This window comes from Photinus pyralis, unplaced genomic scaffold, assembly GCF_008802855.1.
Source record: "Photinus pyralis isolate 1611_PpyrPB1 unplaced genomic scaffold, Ppyr1.3 Ppyr1.4_LG6, whole genome shotgun sequence".
In the NCBI taxonomy this organism is placed as follows: domain Eukaryota; kingdom Metazoa; phylum Arthropoda; class Insecta; order Coleoptera; family Lampyridae; genus Photinus; species Photinus pyralis.
Window position 1 is genome coordinate 9,344,514 of NW_022170663.1, and position 14,459 is coordinate 9,358,972.

Below are 14,459 nucleotides of genomic sequence, written 5' to 3' on the forward strand. Positions count from 1 at the left end.
GATTTGTATGTATAGAAATATCTTACAACCTGCAATGTAAAACGATGTCAATGGGACATATCTCCGTGATTGTAATTTTTTAATTGGCCCACCTTCAAGGTCAATTTCTTTTTGGTACTAGGACCAAAAGTATCCACTTTTTGTACAGTTGCCATGGTGAAAGCGATTAATCCGCAAAACGTCAATTTTACGTACCGAACACTGTCACAAAATAGCGTCTTATTCAGGTGGTTGGAGAAAAAAACATTTTCTTATAGAATTTGGCCCGTAGAATCCATAATTTCAAACAGTTTGAATATTGGGCTACTAGATCAAAAGTTACAGCCCTTTGAATTTTCTTTCGAAATTGGTTTCTAGTCTATAACTTTTGATTGAGAAGTGTGATCGAAAAAGTACGAATTGTTTTGGATTCTACGCACCAATATTTATAAGAAAAAGTGTTTTCCCGAGAAATTTTGGTGTAGTCGATTTTTGGTGAAAAAGGAAGGTTATACACTGCCCTTTTTTGAGCCCCGAAGAAAAAATTGTCTCAGATCGACCCAGAAAAAAATTTTTCTTATAGAATGTGGCCTGTAGAATCCATAATTTCAAACAGTTCCAAGATTGGGCTACTAGTTCAAAAGTTACAGCCCTTTGAATTTTCTTTCGAATTGGTTTCTAGTCTATAACTTTTGATTGAGAAGTCTGATCGAAAAAGTACGAATTGTTTTGGATTCTACGCACAAAAATTAATAAGAAAAAGTGTTTTCCCGAGAAATTTTGGTGCAGTCGATTTTTGGTAAAAAAGGAAGGTTATACACTGCCTTTTTTTGAGCACCGAAAAAAAAATTGTCTCAGATCGACCCGGAAAAAAAATTTTCTTATAGAATGTGGCCTGTAGAATCCATAATTTCAAACAGTTCCCAGATTGGGCTACTAGTTCAAAAGTTACAGCCCTTTGAATTTTTTTTCGAAATTGGTTTCTAGTCTATAACCTTTGATTGAGAAGTCTGATCGAAAAAGTACGAATTGATTTGGATTCTACGCACCCAAATTAATAAGAAAAAGTGTTTCCCCGAGAAATTTTGGTGTAGTCGATTTTTGGTAAAAAAGGAAGGTTATACACTGCCTTTTTTTGAGCCCCGAAAAAAAATTGTCTCAGATCGACCCGGAAAAAAAAATTTTCTTATAGAATGTGGCCTGTAGAATCCATAATTTCAAACAGTTCCAAGATTGGGCTACTAGTTCAAAAGTTACAGCCCTTTGAATTTTTTTTCGAAATTGGTTTGTCTATAACTTTTGATTGAGAAGTCTGATCGAAAAAGTACGAATTGTTTTGGATTCTACGCACCAAAATTAATAAGAAAAAGTGTTTTCCCGAGAAATTTTGGAGTAGTCGATTTTTGATAAAAATAGAAAGGTTAAGTATTCAAATACTATGCGAAGTATTCGAATACTTCTCAAAGTATTCAAATACCTTGCGAAGTATTCGAATACTAAATATTTGTGAAAGTATTTGAGTTACAAATACAAATACTGCTTCCATAAAGGTATTTAATTACAAAGTATTTGAATACTTTAAAGGATTTGAATACTAAAAAATATTTACAAAATCGAATACTGCCCAGCTCTGGAACCAGAGCATCGGAAGGCTTCCATACGGGTAAACGATTGGGACGAGTGGAAGGATCGAGGCAGCCTTGGGCACGGGTGGAAGGAATGTTCGATCCCTTTCTCGCAAAAAGGGGATGTCTTACTAAGAGCAAAGAGTTACAAAATCACTCTCCCAGACAGGGAGCAGTAGCTAAACTCAAATCTCCCGTTCCTCAGGGACCGGTATATGGTTTACAGACGGGTCCTTAACGGAAAGGGGAACGGGCATGGGTATATACGGTGATCTAATAGAGTAAGCTTGACCTGGGTGCCAGCGCCCTGCAGAACTTGGGGTAACGAAAGGACGGACGAGCTGACTCGCGACGGCAGCGGTGGAGTCTTCGTCGGACCAGACCCCACCCTCCTTCGTTGTCAGAGCCAGGATGAAAGACTGGGTGACCAGTCAATTCCCGGCTGATGTTCGGTACGTAAATATGCTCGATGTGTCACAATTGATTCAGGTCAAAGATAACATAATTTTTCACGGTTACAAATTTACCCATTTGGAACAAAGTGGTAATGTTTAAGATATAAATTGGACAACTAAGGAGTATTTACGAGTGATTTGCTTTCAGCTGATATTTAATTTAAGGACAACCTATTTTATGCTTTTACAGCGTGCAGAATGGCAATATTTCCGATAAATTCGAAGTACTCCTCGCTATTTCCGTCAATCTTAGACAACTTCAAATTTCTTATCGCAATAAGCATATCATTTCTTATCTCACTAAAAAAATCATCCGGGAGTGGAAGAGGAACTAATGACTGCTGAAGCTCTGAAAAAGACCAATAAACATTTATAGATTAGAAGTCATACGTACGTTGGAAATATTTCATTGGAAACGAATGGTGTTTTTTGTCAATGCGCAGTGAAAGTATCTTGTATCCCATTTTATTCACAAAGTTTTCAATGTCTTTCTTGATGTTTAAAGAGTCTTTGTAAGGACTACAGTACTTCTCCCAGTCGGGAAAGTACCCCGACAATTTCTCATTATTTGCAAGAGTCTCATATAACTGAAAAGTGGATGCCTTCGCCGCAAAGTAAAACAGAATTTCTCCACCAGGCTTTAACATTTTGCTCACATTTTCGAAAGCGGCCCTAGAATTACGTTTTATTTTCACAAACCTTGAGAACGTACACTACTTATGGTCGCTGAATTGATGAAAGCAGAGAAACGAAACGGCATAATCGAATTTCTGCTCCAACTCTTCCGGTACTTCATCGTTCACTATGTCCAAGACCCGGAAGGAAAATATTGGTTTTTCTTCGTAGTTATTTCTCGCGTATTCGATAAATTCAGGGCACTTATCCACACCCACTATTTCACTTGTGGATTTTGGTAAGATTGGATAGAGGATGTCGTGCGTTACATTGCCGGGTCCACAACCAATATCGAGCACTTTACAGCCTTCCTTCCACAAAGCAGCCTCTTTAAAATTCGACAAAATCTGGACCGCCGTCTTTTCGGGTAGGCTCCCATATTGTATATACACTTCTCCTCGACCCATTTCAAACATAAGCTTAGACTGTGTGCTGTAGTGCCTAATTTGCAACCTTATACTACTTTATACAAAAGGAACAAGGTCCTTTGTCCATTGTATCTTGAAAGCATAAATAAATTTGCATTCAAAACACTTGTTATGCGTAGTTTCGTCTTTGAATTTTATATTCAAAAGTTTCGTATAGTAGGTACCATTGAATAAAGAAATCATTTTAACTCAACGATAGTACCTATAGTATTAAAGCAAGGTCCTTTTGTGTTTTACGTAAAACCGTGTCTTCCAGATTTTTTATAACACTGAAACTTATTTTATCCGAAATCGTCTTTTTATTAATATTTTCTCATGATTTTATAGTGACGCAAAACGTTGCGCATTGCCCAAGTCTGGCGTAGGTAGCAACAATGGCAAGTAATAGAATCAACAAATTAAAACAAATTGGTTTGATAATATTTGTGAACCCGAATATTAAAAAAAAGCGAGTTGCGTATGTACTAAATTATTTCAAAATCCAAAGACGCATTCGCTTTAGTGTAAACCAATGTACGTTTCCTACTCTTTGGAAAAACGTAAAGTTTGCCCAATATTAAAATCAGGCGTAGCAACAAATATAGAAAATTATAGGCCAATATCAATATTATCTAATTTTTCGAAGGTTTAAGAAATCGTCTTGTATGAAAAACTTTATTATGGATTTAAACCGGACCTATCAGAGTATCAACATGGATTTGTTCAGAAATTTGTTGTCGATCAACAACGACAAGTAGACGTTATATTTACTGATTTTAGTAAAACTTTTGACCAAATTTACCACCTTATTATTTTAAGGAAGCTTGAAGAATATATGGGCTTAGTTCCTTTATTATTCAGCTCATTAGATCCTATTTAACGAATCGGAGTCAATTGGGCCCTTTTCTTTTCTTGGTCTTTATTAATGATTTGCCTGCTATAGATGTAAACGATATTGAAAAAGTACAAAGACGATTTGTAAAATATCTACACTTTCGGGTAAATGGTTATTATCCAGCCAAGGGTATTCCCTACTACTAAAGCAATTTGACTTGATGGCTCTTAAAACTAGAAGACAACTATTCTTTCCTATACAACTTAGTACATAATAATATCGACTGCCTCATCGCTGCTAGCCGTAATAAGATTTTCTGTGCCTCCCTTCAACTTCAGATATGCGACTGTGTTTAAGTTGCCAAAATATCGAACGAATGTTATGTTCAACTCCCCAATTTATGAGATGTGTTATTATTATAATAGTACTTGTAACTCTATTGAGCTTTTTAACACTACTTTAAAGAATTACAATTCATCAATGAAAGTATTTAATTTTTAAGGCTTCTGTTTATGTTCATTTAATTATTATTATGGAATAATCTACTACAATTACCTTTGTTACTTGGTTGGTATCATATTTTATTTAAAGAATGTTATATTTCTTTCTATCCCTAGTGAATGTACATTGTAACTTAACATTGTCACTTATTGGTTAATCTGTTGGTGACAATAAATATTCTTATTATTAAGAGTGAAATTATGTATATAATTTAAATTACACTGACTACTGTGCCGTTTTAAACGTCAGTGCCACCAGCAGCTAGCAAAACCCATAAAGAGAGGAGATTCGCCCTTATCAATAACGGTTTTGGTAGTAAGCCAAATGACTGATCGATATTTAAATTGAAAATACCACATTAACTTCAGATCTGGGCCTAATGAATGAGGTTTGTCCCAGAAATAGAGGGCAACTTAGATATATAAGCATATACAGAGTGTCACAACGCAAACGAAACAGACTGAATAACTCGCAAAGAGATAGTTTTTGGAATAAACGCAGAAACAAGTCGATTTTGGTTGGTAGGAGGGCATATATTACTTAAACATTTCCTAAGCAGGGTTGTCACCCTTTCAATAATTTTGAACGTTGGGTCGAGCGACACATCTAATTTAATTAAATGTTTATGCAGCGGGTAGGCCGTGGTAATAAAAAATTAAACAATGCCAGAAAGTACCTAAACATTTGCAGAAATCTTTTTTTTATTATATTTTTTACACAGTATGAGCGAGGCTAGCAAAGACCAACACACTGTTGCAGAACCTGACATACTATTTAAAACAAGTAGTACTTAACATTACTCTGTACTATGTAATTGGGCGTAATCCTGTTGAGGGCCTAGAACAAGAGGGTCAATAAATAAATAAATAAATTACTGTAGGTACGATTGTATACGAATTACTTAAAACATTATTATTCGTGGTCGTGGCACTTCGTTAATTTGTAGGAGGCGGTGATCGCACTGCAGCAAGAGACCTTTAAATTGGAGTTACGAGATAACCACAGAGTCGATGCTAAAAAAAAGTCACAAATAGTAATTTATTTTAAATGTTTGAGTTCATATTTGTCACGTGAAGTTAGTAGTGCATTTTTACAACATTGAACTATTGGAGTCCAAAAAATTGGGTTTGTTGCCGTCTTAAAGTTCAAAAAAAGCTCATAAAAATTAACCGATTTACAATTTTTGAGCTGTCAAATTGACGTGAAGTTAGCAGGTCATTTGTCAATTTGATTTGAAATTACAATGAGAGCTCAAAAATTGAAAATGGTCTCGTTTAAAAGCTCATAAAGGTTGATCAGATTATAATTGAAGTTAACGGAGCATTTCTTCAAAATTGATTTGTGAACTAACTATATAAGAACTCAAAAATTGCAAACGGTACCGTTGAAAAGCTTAAAATAATAAAACATTGAACAATTGTTTAGTCTATACTCGTCCTTCCCGCTTCAGGGACGTCAAAGTGTGTGCCAGAAACGAAAAAGTTTAAACTGTAGGACCAGTAGCGGTACAGACGGACAAATTGCGGACAATAGCGTTCTTTCTCTTTTTGGAAAATGCGCTAAAACCCCGGGGGTATCTGAAAGAACCGTAGATTTAGGAAAGAACTGAAGAATGGGCGGAATGTGAAGGATTAAAAATGAATTAAAGATGAGAGTTTTAAAAGAATCTGAAAAAACTGAAGAATCGGACGAATCCAAAGAATCGAAATAATTTGAAAAATTGTTGTGTCACAGGACAGTACAAGGTCTTCTTTAAGATACCACGTAAAACCATTTTTAGCGCATTTCCACAAAAATAAAAAAAATGCGCTATTGTGGCCCCTTTGTCCGTCCGGCTGTCCGTCCGTCCGTCCGTCCGTCTGTTCCTTTGTCTGTCTGTCCATCTATCTGTCCGTGTGAACGATAACTTTGTTTAGAAATGTTAGATCGCTTTTACATCTCCGTTAGTTAAAAACTGAATTGCATGAAATTCAATATGGGCATAGCTTTAGCCATATAATACGCAATTCCAAAAGTTGAATCGAATGGAATCGATTCAAAATTCACAGTGCCCTTTTCGCATCTCGACCATTTATAAACCGAATTGCAAACTTTTTTACTTATAAAAGTATTTGAATGAAATTTGATACATAGGCACTTGAAATAAAGGAAAATCAACCGCCAATTTCAAAATTTGGTTTTGCGCATGCGCAGTGCCAACATTTTTATTTATGGAAGAATTTAAATGAAATGTGATACATAGGCACTTGGAATAAAGGAAAATCTAGCGCCAGTTTCAAACTTTTATTTTGCGCATGCGCAGTGCCAACTTTTTTATCTATGGAAGCATTTAAGTGAAATTTGATACTTAGGCGCTTGGAACAAAGGAAAATCTAACATTAGTTTCAAAATTTAGGTTTGCGCATGCGCAGTTCCAACTTTCTTATTTAGAAAAGCATTGAAATGAAATTCTTCTCATAAACTGAAATTGAAGTAGCACGTCAAAAATGGATTGCCCATGTGCAACGCTATCTTTCATATTTGTGGCCGGATTTTTACGATTTTAATAGAAGTTGCATCTTACAAATGGGAAATGAATGCAAGTGGAAATGCGCTTTATGTAAATCGTTTACGATTACTTTTTAACTTGTTATTTATGTGGGCGATTCAGTTCACTCAATATTGAAACAAAATTAAAATTAACGTTTCAACACTTTCAACTCGACATGTTGCTTCAAGTCTCAAGCTACAAGTTTTGATTTCAAATTTCGAGTCACAGGTTTATAAATCGTTCAAACGTTAATACCGTTTATTAAAGATCATTTAGAGTTTCTATGGACTTTTTGGTGGCCTATGAAAGCTTTTATGCGTCTTTAAAGGTCGCTAGGGATGATTAAGAATTGCAAATAAAAATTTCGAGGAATCTCCAAGAGCCTACAAGGGGAATTATTAATATTCTTTTGTCTTTTTAGAAATTTAAGAGATTGCAAAAGGTCCGAGAGTCTTCAATAAACATCAAAAGTTTACAAAGGCCTCTTGGAGAAGTCCTTTGGAGCTTTCTTGAGACTTTAGAAGCCCTTAAAAGCACGTCAAAGTCTTGATTAAAACCTCTTACCAGTCTTACCAGAATTTATGAGGGCTTTATTGGCCTGTAAGAGTCGTATGTTTCTTTTCCAAAAGTTTTCGATGGTCCCCACAGCAAAGAGTAACTAATAATTATTCTTTGCCCACATCCTTCTAGTAAACTGTAAAGCTTCTAACAGGAGCTTTGCAATCTCTAAGGATTTCTAACTGCATTTAACAATAACTAACATCCTTGTGAGGGCTTCAAAACACTTCCAAGAGGCCACATAAGATCCTCTTAAATCTTTTGAGAAAAACCTTAAGATTTTTTTAAGTGTTTAACAATCTCCGAAGATTGTTTCATTAACTATCGATTGTTTGGGCGCCTTTTCTAAATCGATCGGGATCTAGAGACAACGGAATATCGTAGAACTTTCGAGCTTTCAGCATTATATTAGTACTAGCGTGTTAATTCCTATATCGCTTAGTCTGAAAGCTTAAAGCCGAAGTCGATAATCTACGAATCTCCCTTAAATTTGTATGTAGTTCACCGGGCGAGCGAGATGAATTTTTTTGTAAAGAGTTTTATTCTTGACGAAAATTCCGGTTAATTTTGAATCATAATGGATTAACCTTATAAAGGTCATTCGGAATTGTAGACAGAGCTTTGTTAAAGAAAATTATGAAGAAATGAACAAGGCACTCTTTTTCTCAAACTTCTATTTTTCTTTGGAGCGATTCTTTGAAGGGGGTAAGGACGATAATTTTCCTTGAATTTTCCTCGAAAGCGAAAAACAAATTGGGCAATACTTTTGTGCAGATACGCGTAATTTTCAACACCCCTGCGCCCCAATCGCTCTTTGTGAGTACCTAACATCTTCCCACGCTTCGTTATGCCTAGTCCAGACGTCCCAATCGCCCTTTGTAAGTATCCTCCTCCGACAATCCGCTCTCGAGATATAAGGATTCATATATCGATCGAGATCTCGCTAACGGAACATCCATGGCTTTCGGGATTTCAGCATTAGGTTCGTACCTACTATCGAGGTATTTCTACAGCGCTTAGTTCGAAAACTAAAAAGATTATTTTCGAAGTTGATAATTTATGAATTGCCCTTTGGTAAAAATTAATTCCTCTCGTCTAGACCTTTTATTAGAGTACCAGTTCCGCATCACACCTTATTTTGATAAGGTCGGGTCGGGGGCTACCACACTTCCTTTATCGGTACCCACTATTCTAACGCCCTTACATATAAATGGGACATTTTGGTGGATTTTGCTAAAGACACTTAAAAAAATAGTACATAATTTTTGGGGCACTTATAGCTCGAGCTTTTATTGGCGACACGAGAAAGAGAGACCGCTCTAAGAAACCGTGTGACAAAATTAGCTGCAGCCCGAAGTCGACTACCCCTCGAGGACGCGCGCCTTGAAAAGGTGGTTTATTTCGCCCCTAGGAAAAAACAAAATTCCGTCACGCACGAGTTTGAAAACAATCAGACCAAAATTCTAGAAGAAAAAACCACGTTAGTAAACCACGCTCGGGATGAGGCTCAGATGTCGTCCACCCCACCTCATGTAGCCGGTAGCCCCGTCCCTAAAGTTGGTAATTACACGGCCACAGCCAGCCAGCCAAAAAGCTACCTTTTTTCCTAATAAATTTTATGCTCATAACTAACGGATATGTTCCTTATTTTTTGGCCCACATTGCCAATTCACTAACTCCGATCTACAAATTTGATAAAGAATCCACCTGCAAAATTTCATTTTATCATCCGTTCTCTTTTAAGTCGATTGTCATGAAGCCATCGAGGGAGCGAGCGCCCGGATGATTGGAAGAAAGGAATGCATACGCGTCTCGCTAATAATTACTTCGAATATTCATATGTGGTATATGGTCGATTAAGAAACTTGAGTAGAGGATAAGTCCAAGTAGGTACACTAAAGCAGCTGAAGTCCCTAAGGGGTTTTGATTAAACTTAAAGTTAAAGAATACGAAGAATTTTAAGAGTGTATAGACCTCGGTATAGACCTGGGGAATTTTAAGAATTTGAAGAACTAATAAGGGAATTGAATAATCGAAAGATGTGAAGTATCCAAAGAAATTAAAGAACCTGAAAAATTCGAATAATCTGACCATCAAAAGAAGTCGAGGAAATGGATTTAGAAATACATATCTGAAGAAGCTGAAGAATCGAACGAATACGAAGAATCGACACCTGTGTATCTTTTGTTGCCTAATGCTTAGGCAATAACATCCCCATAATTTTATCATTAGCAGGAGTAGTAGCATTAAATTTATGGCAGAAGTTGTATTTTTAAAATTACCTCAAACGCAACCCTAACAACATTTTCTAAAATAAAAAAATAGATTGTGCAAGTAAATTATGTGAAGCAGGCGAAAATTGAAAAAAGAATTACTTCGACAGCATTTGCCCTTTTTACATTTACATCAACCAATCTCCTTCTACATTTTTTGCCATCAATTAAAATTTTGTTGATTTTAGTATTAGTATAATATATGGAAAGTAGGTCTCCCAAATTGCGTAAAACATGTTTTTGTTGGTAAGCAGAAAGTAGGATTGTTCGCATAAAAATGTAACAAAATTGAGAGACAGCATTGGGGATGTTTATCTCAATGATGTCTTTGTACTATCTACTTTTCACTTTTGTAGCCAAAATTAAACACTTCTTGCAACGAATAAGGTTCATGCGATCAAAATTTCCACCCCTTCAGTTAAACGCTTAAACGAAAAAACTGCACAATTTAGAGAATTTTAATTACAGCAATTAATTTTTAATTAAAATTTGACGCACTCGAGTAACGACAAATTCGAAACTTATTGTTCGAACAGTACACGATATGTTCGAATTACTATCAATGAATTATCATACCCCACTAATCCATGTGAACCAATGGTCATGGAACGGAACAAGGTACGGCGATTGTAGTTGTTAGTTCAAGTTTAAAACAGGTAACAGGTGAACGCGTGTGGTGTGTGTGCAGTGCTTCCACTTTTTATCGTACGTTACAATTGCAAGGAGTTTCATGGTGCACTTGTGTGATATTTGGGCTTAGCCCTGCTGTGATAATGACTGTGACATATAATGGGGAGGTTCCGAATGGAAGTACTTTTGGGTGTTTTTGGAAAATTTTATGCAAGTGAGTAGAAACGCATTGTTCGCTCACTCAAAAAGTGACCTTTTTAAATATAGAAAAACTATTAGTGAACCTTTCACTTTCAAAACTATTACTAGAGATTTAGAAAAATGAGACAATAGTTAAGTCCTTCGATACGAATAGCCTTTCTCCTAATGAATTTATTGGTTTTTGTATGCGAGATATTAAAATGCCAGACGAATTCTTTATTTAACAATATACTACAATTCATTCTGCTGCACCCGTTTTAGAAATTGTAATTGTAAATCACCGCATTGTGTTATATAATTTGGAAACTATAATTTATGCTTGATAAAACGTGATGATGCGAATAGATCGATTAACTTCCGCTGAAATCGATGGAAAAAATCGCGCCAGTATTAATTATACGTTTATTAAAAAGTAGAACGGCGTTTGAGCGAATTTGCCGATGGTCAAAAAAGGTTGAAAGTTTTCTAATTGGTATCTAATAAGTCTCTACGAGTTCTTCTTCCTCTGGAAGAAGCTCGAACATTCGAAAGTTCTGTTCGAAATCTAAAGTTTCAATTTGTTTTAAGTGTTCCTTTATCTTCATATTGTCAAGCCTCAATTGCATATACGCATAACCGCAAGGAAACCGTAGTTCGCGGTTTTCTAATAACAGTTCTTTGCCGGTATGTTGTAAATATACGCGAAACCATCATGAAAGCATAAACAATTTTTCGTTTCACTTCAGTGTAAAGGAAAGACTTTACTAAAATTAAATTACTGCTTCCCGTTACTGACAGCTTCGGCAACAAAAGGCAGATGCATGTTCCATACTTGAAGCATATAATAACGTTTTCGATTTTTTTCCAAATTAACTCTGAATTCCCCTCCATTTGCTTAAGATGTAAGTACTATAGTTTTTGTCCAACTCAACTTATTCCCTCATTTTCTAAATTCCTTCATTTTTGATTTCAGAAGGTCGTAAAACCAATCAAATATTATAATCTCAAAATCCTTGAATAACTAAGTGATTTCATAATTTTGACAATTGAGCAACAATGATTTATGGGTTTGAGAATTTAAATCAAAATCATCCAACCATTCATGATTTTGTTTCGAAATTGAAATGGTTACTGGGTGACTTAATTCATTAATTTATTTTAACTACGTTTTAAGTTGTACTAAATCTACGAAACACTACGTCGCATATTTTCACCCTAACTACGTTTTAAGAGGTATGATTTTTTGATTAGATGTTAGATCACTGGTTTAAATTGCAGATTACTTTATATGAGCAAGTATTAAAGATTAAGGGATCCACGGATCTTGAAATCATCTATTAAAACTCAAGTACGTAGGTAGCATTTAAAAACAAGATCCGAAGAGTCGGATTTTTTCTTTCAAAAATTGTCCCTAAATAAAATAAATAAATAAAATGATGTGCAGCGGCAAGAACGACGAATTTTCCTTTGCTTGCATGATACAAGCAATGAAGAGCACGACGAAAGTTTTCTCGGTGATAGACAAATTAAATTCGGCGAAATGACATGGTACTTTTTAACAGTCATGTTCATTGTTAATGGTTCTGCGACATCGTCTCTTCGAAAGGCGCTCGGCTTGTGCGCATAATCATTCTAAGTCTATCCTTGATGGCTCGTGCGCCGCAACTGGGCGTAAAGGCTGATTATTGATCGAAACTTGCACAGAAATAAAAGGGACACAAGTTATGAAAAGCGTCGATCTAACCTATATTTTTTAGGTTGGTATTAGCAAAATTTCACTTGAAAGTGAAATAGATTTGCAGCATCTGTCACTTCAAAAATTTTCGGAAAGTTATTTTATTTTCGACTTTCATGAAATAGGTTTGAGCATGTAAAACGGGCTGAACTTAAAGCATCTTAACTAAATTGAAAAATTACAAAAGAGAGAAAATTTAAACAAGAAAATACATAATTAGAAACAATTCTAAAAAGAAAAATAAACACTGAGATAACAAATTCAAGTACAATAAACCAACTTTGTGCTTATTCATAATAATCCCCCAGATTTACAGTTAAAAATTGAAATATACTCATATGCAGTGTGTCCCATAATTATGTTTGGTATTTAAACCGAAATAACGTCTATATGACTTTGTTTACACAAAAATATACACAGATTAATTTAAAACAGGAATCATGAAAAGACTATTTTCAAGCTAAGGCCTTCATAATCAAAATTCGCGAGTTGAACGGGGATCAAACTTTTTTTATTTTAAGACCGAAATGAATCTCCATACTTCAAGTAGAAAGCCAAAATTAGGCCATTAAGGGTGTAAAGGGGCTCATTTTAAGATCATACAGTTTTATATTTTAACAAAATGAAACATTTTATACGTTGATCAATTTGGAGGAAGAAGTAAACACACGTTGTACCATTCATTGTACACAGTCCTGCTCCTCAACCCCTATCAAAATCTGGGGAGGATGGTTGGGGAACGAAATTAGTTTTGTCTTTTATGGTACTCTAATAAAGGGTTTCAACAAAAGGAATTAATTTCTACCAACCACAGTTCTCCTCCTCTACTCCTTATCGTGATCGGTCGTAATTACTCACATCTCAAGAGCGGAGTGTCGGAGGAGAGTATACACAAAGCGCGATTGGGACGTGTTGAAGAAATATATCTAATGCTGTCAAAACTTTAAGAGCAAATATATTTCGAAAACCGCCTGTCAGAGGAGAGTACTTAGTAAGGCAAAATGAATCGTCTGTACGTTAAATCGAAACGGATATCTCGAAAACGAAGTGTCCGAAGAGTGTACTCATGAAAGGCAAGTGGAATGTCGGGACGAGATACAACTATCGGTGAAAAAACTTTCAGTGCAAATATCTGCAGAAGAGAGTGCCGGAAGAAGGTACTTTCCAAAGGTGATTGGAGCGTAGAGGAGACATTATGTAAAAACTTGAATGTCTCGAAAATGGAGTGTGGACTTGATTCTTCTTGCATTATACAGGGTGTATCATTAATATTGCGAAAAAATTCAGGGTGAGATTCCTTGCATAAAAATAAGAATAAAAGTTCATATAAACATGTAACAAAAATGCATATCGCACATTTCACTATTTGCGTAATTCATTTTGAAAAAGAAACCTAACAACTGTCAAATCGCTGTAAAGTAACGACTTTCATATAAAAAGTCAATGGCACTCTCGATAGAGTGATCCGACAAGTGATGATGTAGAGGAAACAAAAAAGTTTTATTTTCAATTGCATAATATTCAACGCCCTGTATCTCGGAAACGAGGCATTTTTGGAAACATGTTTATATGAACTTTTATTCTTAGTTTTATGCAAGGAATCTCACCCTGAATTTTTTCGCAATATTAATGATACACCCTGTATAGCGTGGATTTTAAATGTGCACCAGGCGGCCTTTAAATCATCTACCAAGAAGATGAACAGCGATAAATACACGGTGTCCATTTTTCGAGTGCCACTATGGGATCTCACTTATCTTAAGAGATAGACAGTTGGTTAAATGGGGGCAAAGTTGCAAATTTTCGTGCTGAATAAGAATCTGAAAAGAAATTTGAAATATCTTCAATACTTTTGAAGATATCACAAAAAACGAAAATTTCTGATTTTCGTTTTTAATTTTTTTATGATAAACTAGTCGTAGTAGACATTTCTAATTAGCACATTATTCGGACACTTTTTAATGGAGATTTCAAATATGGCGTCCTGTTTTTAATTACGTTCAAGATGACGGAGAAACACGTGGCAACTATAGTTTTTCTTATGGGCGCCATATTGAATTTTGACATTTTGGGAAT

At 35.4% G+C, this 14,459-nt stretch overlaps 1 protein-coding gene across 1 annotated transcript; it reads right to left on the reverse strand.

Annotated features, from left to right (window-relative positions):
* Positions 1-1,942: 1,942 nt before the first annotated feature.
* Positions 1,943-3,202, reverse strand: LOC116174292 (juvenile hormone acid O-methyltransferase-like). Its single transcript, XM_031492184.1, has 3 exons — positions 2,777-3,202; positions 2,454-2,731; positions 1,943-2,408 (listed from the first exon to the last, which is right to left on the reverse strand). Exons 1-3 carry the CDS (start codon positions 3,148-3,150, stop codon positions 2,236-2,238), a joined length of 825 nt encoding a protein of 274 aa, XP_031348044.1. The 5' UTR covers positions 3,151-3,202; the 3' UTR covers positions 1,943-2,235.
* Positions 3,203-14,459: the final 11,257 nt, after the last annotated feature.